The 7,870-nt window shown below is 36.4% G+C and overlaps 1 protein-coding gene and 1 long non-coding RNA gene across 2 annotated transcripts; both read left to right on the top strand.

The window, feature by feature from the left end:
* The first annotated feature begins 4,342 nt into the window (after positions 1-4,342).
* Positions 4,343-5,018, top strand: LOC113317869. The gene is made up of 2 exons (XM_026565993.1): positions 4,343-4,671; positions 4,778-5,018. The coding sequence occupies exons 1-2, from the start codon at positions 4,492-4,494 to the stop codon at positions 4,967-4,969; spliced, it is 372 nt and encodes a 123-aa protein (XP_026421778.1). The 5' UTR covers positions 4,343-4,491; the 3' UTR covers positions 4,970-5,018.
* Positions 5,019-5,487: 469 nt separating this feature from the next.
* Positions 5,488-7,735, top strand: LOC113315255. Its single transcript, XR_003342879.1, has 3 exons — positions 5,488-5,583; positions 5,675-5,724; positions 6,721-7,735. It is a non-coding gene; the product is annotated as an uncharacterized LOC113315255 (long non-coding RNA).
* The last annotated feature ends 135 nt before the right edge of the window (positions 7,736-7,870 follow it).

Raw genomic sequence — 7,870 nt, 5'->3', positions numbered from 1 at the left:
AAAAGAAAACTAATATAAGTTTGTACTGTGACTAAGGAAACTGATACAAACCTTATCGAGTCAACGAACGCACACGCATGTAATTTCTTCTCTTTGTTAATCCAGCTATTGAACGATTCAGCAACGCTAGATGAAGTGTAACCATAACTACATCCCTTGAAGAAAGCACTGGACCACTTTTCTTTTGGAATGTTGCGGCAGTAGTCAGCAACCCAAGGCCTTCCCAAATTAACCATTTCTTGAAGACCTTCCTCGTATGTTGCAGGAGAAAGAGCATATGTCGCCTTTCGGAAAGCATCAGTCACTTCCTTATACTTTTCGTCAGACTTTGCGATAGGTAAGTTTTTGTTCAAATGGAAGTAACAATATCTTTGATGAGAATCAGGGAACTCTTTGGGAATATATTTAACCAACCCTTCACCTCGGTCAGTCATAAAAGTGATTGGGCGATCATCATTCAAAGCCTCCTTCAGTTTCTTGAAAAACCATTCCCAGCTGATATTGTCTTCACCAGGTACTAAAGCAAACGCAAGCGGATAAAATCCTGCAAAAAGGAATTACTAGTTATGTTAAGCAACTAATATTGACACTACATATTGACATGCAGTTGGTTTACCTCTTTGTTGATATGTGAAAACCTGACACTACATAATAACATGTTAAGCAACTGATTGACACTACATTTTCACATGCAGTATGGTTTATCTCATACTCAGTAAGGTCAATATGTAGTATGTAGTATGATCAATACTCATTGTCAGATACTGAAGTAAGGTCAATATGAGTGATCTAACTACCAGACACTACATATCAAAAAAAAAAAGAACCAGTTACCTTGATTGCCATTAAGACATGTTGCTTCCATGAGACCTCCTTTAAAAGTTCCAGTGAGAAATGTACAGTCACAAAAAAACATGGGACGACATAGTTTATATCCCTCTATACAAGCTCCAAAGCAAACAAAAATTCTATTGAATCTTTTTGTAGCATCATTGAAATCGAAATCAATAAATGACCTAGGGTTTGTTTCCCTAACAACATTCACCCACCAAGCAAGATCAGTGTACGACTTCACATCATTACCAAAAATCTGTTTATGCGACAACTCAATTGCATGATATGCGTGGTGATACTGGATTTCAATGCCACCACCAACTTTAAGATAATATATGATCTCTGTTGGTGTTATGCGAGGGTTGTACCTGACCATCTCATGAATCAGACTGTTCATGAGTTTTTTTGTAACTCTTGGATTCTTCAACATATAACCACCGCCAAAGGTGTGCCTTCCCACATATTCCTTTATCTTAAAAACATCAATAGAACTACCAATGGCAGTTGCGTGAAGCTTCCATGAACAACCTTTCACACTACATACGGTGGTGAATCTCTCAAGGTCATTCTTCTTCTTAATTACCTCATATCCAGTTCTCATGCAGTATTTTTGGCATGCTATACGTACGACATCAACACCACCATAGAATAATTGATATGTATCATCAAAAATCTTATCCCAACCATCTGAAAAAAAACACTCTTGGGGCTTCTTTACCTTCTTTCAAATAACTATTCTTTGCAATGACAACTAAGTCTGCATTACTGTCAACTTCCATACGCCTAGATGCGCCATTTGAAATTACATCCACGTGCAAATCAAAGAAAGCTGATTTCTTTGAAGAATGTAATGCAGAGATGCCCTGGAGTGTTACATCGGCAAGAATATGAACTATCGCTTGATTCTGGAAATAGTTAACCAGAATAGTCGATGGAGTCAACCAGCTCCACATATTACAGATGCAAAATTTCAAATCCTCTAAAGTTGAAAACGATGTAACCTCATATGAAAAATGATATTGCTTATGGTATACATGAGAATAGATGGAGAAGACTGGTTTGGGAGCAACGTCAGACATGTTAACCCTGTAAAAAATGACATGTACTGAGATGAAACAAAAAGAGTCTTTGTATTGACATGTACTGACTCATATTGATATGTATTGGCATCTACTGCAGGATGAAAAAAGAGCATGCTATATGCAGGACGTATTGACATGTACTGACTCAAATTAATATGTATTGGCATCTACTGCAGAATGAAAAAAGAGAACGCTATATGCAGTACGTATTGGTAATACATCCTACAAGATCTGTCTAATGAAAACTAAACAGAACAGCAACAGAAAAACGTAGAAAATACAAAAAATCAAATTACAAAAACAGAACAGAAATCATAAAAAGAAATCATACCTTGTTCGAATCTGAGATAAACCTAATTTGAAGCTCAAATACCTAATTGAAACACACAAAAATCACGAAAATTACTTAAAAAACGAACGGAAATTACTTCGAAACTGAATTGACATTGTAAATCATCATAAAACAGAAATCATAAAACGAAATCATAAAAACATAACAATGTACATCATATACAATTATCCTGATAGAAATCGGATCAGAATAAACCTAATTATTCATCAAGATTTCTAGAACAGCAGCAGAAGAGGATGATTGAAAGGATAAATACCTTGGTTCGAAGCTCAGATGACTTAATTCGAAACTCAGAAGAACCTAATTCGAAGCTCAGATGAAGATGATTGAAAAACAGTACCAGAAATTGAGAGAAACCGATCTGAGAAGAAAAAAAGAGGAAAGAAACTGATTTGATTTTCTGTTCTTCACTTTAAGTTGCAGAAGGGTATGTTGGGAATATTTGAAAATTGGTCTTGTGTAAACCACACGTGGATGGATTAGGGGATAAAGTTTCTGGTCCAAAAACATGTTTTTGGACCAAAGGATAAATAAATTCTGGGAGTGGACTAGCAAGTAACCAATTCCCTCATTCCTGGACTAGCTAGTAATTCCTAGAATAGACATTCAACATACGAATAGAAGAGCAATAGTGGACCCACATTGTATATAAACATTGGTATTCAGACATACATACTAAAGGAATTCGAGCTACCATATGAGGGGTCATAGAATACCCTCCAACATACGAAATAATTCAATGATAACAGGAAAAGACTACTGTATTTCTATTAAAATCTGAGAGTTACTTCCCCAACACACCAATTAAGAACACAGAGCCAAACAAAACAAAAATCATCTTGCTATCCTTGAATTCGAAAGGAAATCTAGTACATCTAAGGTATACAGTTCATCATGTAGTTCGAAAATAAGAAGACTAAAAATAGCTAAAAAAGAGATGGAATAAGTTCCTCAGCAGTTTAAAATGCAAAGGCCATTTTCCAAGAGGGCAGTGGAAGTACTGTTGGCATTGGCGTCAGCACAAAAGGGAACGTCCTCCTACTTGCATCATATTCATATCTGTTATCCAAGCTCTCATATACATGTCTGTTATCCAGGCAGAGCTCTTCAACGCTTCTGGTTTGGATATTCATCGCCCAAACCCAGTGCTTCCAACCGAGCAAAACAACGTTACCGTCTTCCGGACTGAAACCTAAAACTTGGACTGTTGCAGATTGATCACCTGTCCGAGAACGCAGTTCAGCTAAGATATTGTCTAGTGAAATATCCTTATGCAATAGTTGCCAGTTGACCTCATCGAGCACCCAAACACTCACTGTAAGTTTCCCACTTGCCAATTTAGTTCTAGCGCAACAGACCCACCCTTGTGACTCCCCAAGGCAACAATCAGAGTTACGATATTCTGCATCATCAACGAATTCCTCATTTGGCAAACTAATCAAACTACATCGATGTCCTTCACTGCCATATTTTGATTGAGATTGTAAACTAACAATTTATCCCGCCTTTGAATCCAAAACAAAACACCATTGAGGATAACAATATTCACATCCTCATCCCACCCAACATATTCATCACTCGAAACTTGAAAACTTTTCCATTCACCCAGATCAGAAGAAAATATATCAACATTAAATTTCTTCGAAAAACTATCATTTTTTGAGATACGTACAACTTTATAACAAGTTGCCAATGACGACGATGAATTCTCACAAAATATACCCCAAATATCATTTTTACTAGCCGGAAACGGTGGTGGAGAAGGAAGTGAAACCCATCTCTGAGTAAGTGGATTACAAACATGATACCTTCTATGACCATCTGAATATAACGAATAAAAAAGTACCAGACCATTACTAGAACCTAACAGGTACCCTTCTGCTCTTTGACATGGCTTCCGCAACTGTTGGTGAACCGTCACTTTAGTTGTGTTTGGTTCCAACATGAATAAAAGTTGTGTTTGGTTCCAACCAATGTGACCGTTCTGTTCGGGTCGCAACTGTTGGTGAACCGTCACTTGTATTATAAGAACCCAACGTTCTTTCACTTACAGACATAGGAAAAACACGAGAAAAGCTTCTTTGTTTTCATTGAAATCAAAATCTTCAGATAGAGTCTTAATTCGAGAGTTTGTTGCTGATTTACGTTCGATTGTTTTGATGTTACTCTAGTGCAAGTTAACATCAATGGTATTGTTGTATCTTGGCTAAGCTTACTCCATAAATGTTGCCCACCATTGACGGGAAGTTAAAGCTTTCAGGAAAGAGGATTACCTCGTCTCAATACAAATTCCAGATAAGTTGTTTTGATTCTTACCATTTTCTGCTATTTTCTCTTGTGTGTTCTGTGAATCGTGGATACTTTGGTTTGCTGGGAATTGAAAAGAGAAGTGATGCGCACCAGGTATTTGACAAATTATCTCAATCATCTGTTGTGTTACGTTGATAAACTATTACATGGATTTTGTTTATAATTGATTGGCATAACTTTGTGCATGTTTATAACCCAGATATTCCAACACTATGATGGACTAAAAATACGTTGGTTGCATGTTGACACGGGAGATTTCTTCGGTGCGGAAATCATAAAAGAACTGTACTACTTAAGATACAATGACACGGGATTCAAAATCCAACAAAAACATGCAGGAAGATGGCCACTTGATACCACATACACAGAGGTTCAAGCAGATCAATCTTGACACCAGGTCATCAGCATCACCAAAAAAACCTAAGATGTCCTTGATATCCGTTGAGGAAATACACGAAACTGTGACTGAAATGTGACTTTCTTCCAAAAGTGTGAGTGATCCCCAATATCTTGTAAAAGTGTGACTGACTTTCCCTAATGGCTAATCTACTCTTTGACCCTTGATGTCCACATATTTCCGGGGATTAAGATAAATACTAATCCGTATATTCCACTAATTCAATACACACCAATATACGGATTAGTACTCCACTAATTGGATACACACCAATATACGACCAATCAGTACCACATTATTGGGATACTTTCAGGAGAAGGTTCACTCTACTCTCCTTTACTCTGGCCAGCTAAAATAGTCAGAGAAAATTTCAAAATTCAGAAATTTTATCAACTCCCTTCTCAGTCTTTCGATCCACTTAACTCAGGAGAACTCTCAAACACACTATTTCGATACTTTCAGGAGAAGATTTACTGTACTCTCCTTCACTCTGGCAAGAGAAAATAGTCGGAGAAAATTTCAAAACTCAGAAATTCTATCAACTCCCTTCTCAGTCTTTCGATCCACTTAACTCAGAATTGAATTTTTGTCTGTTCTCAGAATCGAAGGTATCAAAACCGTCCTTTTAGTTTGTTCTCAGAATTGAATTTTAAACCCTAGAAATTTAAATTCTAATCTTAGCTTTGATGATGATCGCAGGAGAAGAATCAGTGCAAATACTTGAAGATACTTGAAGATTCGATTGAAAGGTATAAACTCTAAGCTGGTTCCTTGTTTGTCATTTATCTCTAGTTAAATTACTAAATAGACAAATCAATCTCGATTTTGCAATTGTATATGTTTTTTAGTTGAATCATGATGTCTTAAAGCTTGGGTATGTGTTTGATTTCTCTTTTATGACATGATTTCAGTTTGAGTTTTGTTTAATGTCATGTTTGAGTTTACTGACATGAAACATACAATTTGGGGTTTATGTTTTCTGTTAGTTTTCGGTTTTAATGGACGAAAAGGGTTTATATTTGTTTTTTAAGTCTGGTGGAGAAGGAACTTACAGATGGATGTACACTAAAATTGAAGCTTTTTTATCAATTAATTTGATGGGTTTTGTTTAAAATTGAGTCTAAATAGCTGACTTCATGGTAATATAGATACCTATAAGATACAATGTATTTTAAGTCATCAAGAGCCTAAACTAGGAAGAACTACTAGTTCTAGAGGCTTGAGATGATATTTACTAATGCTTAAAATTATATCTAGACGTATAAATGTAGTATGCAAAAGCATACAAATGATGACTATAGATTGTTGTGTTCTGATATTTTTGGAACTTATGTTCGCCAATTTGTTATGCTTTGAGATAGTATCCAAAAGCCTAAGTACTTTTTTTTAAAAAGTTTGTTATTTAAGGTATATATAAATCTCAATACAGAGTTCTCTCGATGTGTGTTGGGTGGAAAAATATGGCTCGGACTCAGTAATCCTCCTTGTGGAGATTAACAACTCATCTTTTCCATTGTTAAATCACCCATCATAAACGATTGAGCTCTTCCAAATATCTGCTTCATGACCTGTTCATTATACTTCGATATCGTTAGGTTTGTCTTAAATATGAACATCTATCGAAAAGTAACAAGGTCTTTCCAACTGTCCTCATATGCTTATATTTTCATGTGAAAGAAACCCAACTGTAGCTAATCCTCTGTAAGTAAGCATTCGTAAGTTAGTAACTAACCCAAAATTTGTAGGTACAATCAATGGGTTCTGGTAGACCGCCCAAGAAGGGGCGCCATGATGGGAATCTGAGTGAGAATGAGAAATTGATGGACCTCGAAGTAAAACCCATATATTTTGAGTCGAAATCTGCAGGTCCTGCAGAGCACAAGTATATATGACATACCAACAAGGCAGTTTTATTGCGCTCAGATAATTTTTTTCAATATTGCAGTTTTGAGAACTCATCTAATAATTATTAGTAACTTGTTCAACGTTTCTTTCGACTTTATATTGTGTTTCGCATTAGTTTTTTCTACCCTTCAAAGCACCGGGGACGAACCAGCAACACAAGCACATACTCCAGCTTGGGTTCACAAGTTGTCTGAAGAAGAGATGGCCCTATTCAAGACAACTGCAATAGGGCACTTAACAGACATTCCACGAGATCAAAGTTGGTCTAAAGCCATATTTTGTTTTCTGATGATTCGGCAGATCAAAGTCGAACCTGGAAAATATTTGAATAATGAGATCATTTTTAGAGTTAAGGATAAAGAATTGTTCTTTGGAAAAGCGGAATTTTCTCTAATATCTGGAATTAGATTCCGGGATTTGAGGGATGGACATTTTGGTTTTGACTCTCCATTAAAGACGTCATGGCTAAAGCATAAGTATTTTTCAGCTGATAACAGAATCACCGGAGGGCACTTGTATGACTTTCTTTTTTTCAATACAGTCTTCAAGGACCGGGCAAAGGTTGTCGGAGCAATTAAAATCGTATCGGATAAAATGTGGCGTCATCTCTGGAATTGTGAAGAGAGTGAAACGGTTCACTGCGAATCTAATGATAGGGTGAAGGTGTAATTAGTGTATGTGGTACAAATGTTCTTGTTGGGGCACCAAGACATCCATGGTATAGAAGAAGATCTTTGGGACTTGAACCTTTCAGAGTTCAACAAGTACCCATGGGCCGGAAGGGTGCACGAGGCCACTCAACAAAAACGTGACAATGCATTTAAACCTTCTATCAATCCAAAAGGAATGCCACAAGTGTTGGTGGTAATATGAATTGATTTCTGTTTCAAAAATTCATATGTTTAGGCTTTATGTTTTTTGCATATCCAGTAACTCCTGATTGTGGTTATAATAGTTTTGTTAGTATTTTAGGTTTGGTTTCGTATGATG

This window comes from Papaver somniferum, chromosome 10 (genome assembly GCF_003573695.1).
Source record: "Papaver somniferum cultivar HN1 chromosome 10, ASM357369v1, whole genome shotgun sequence".
In the NCBI taxonomy this organism is placed as follows: Eukaryota; Viridiplantae; Streptophyta; class Magnoliopsida; order Ranunculales; family Papaveraceae; genus Papaver; species Papaver somniferum.
This window is presented reverse-complemented; position numbering and strand designations above follow the sequence as displayed.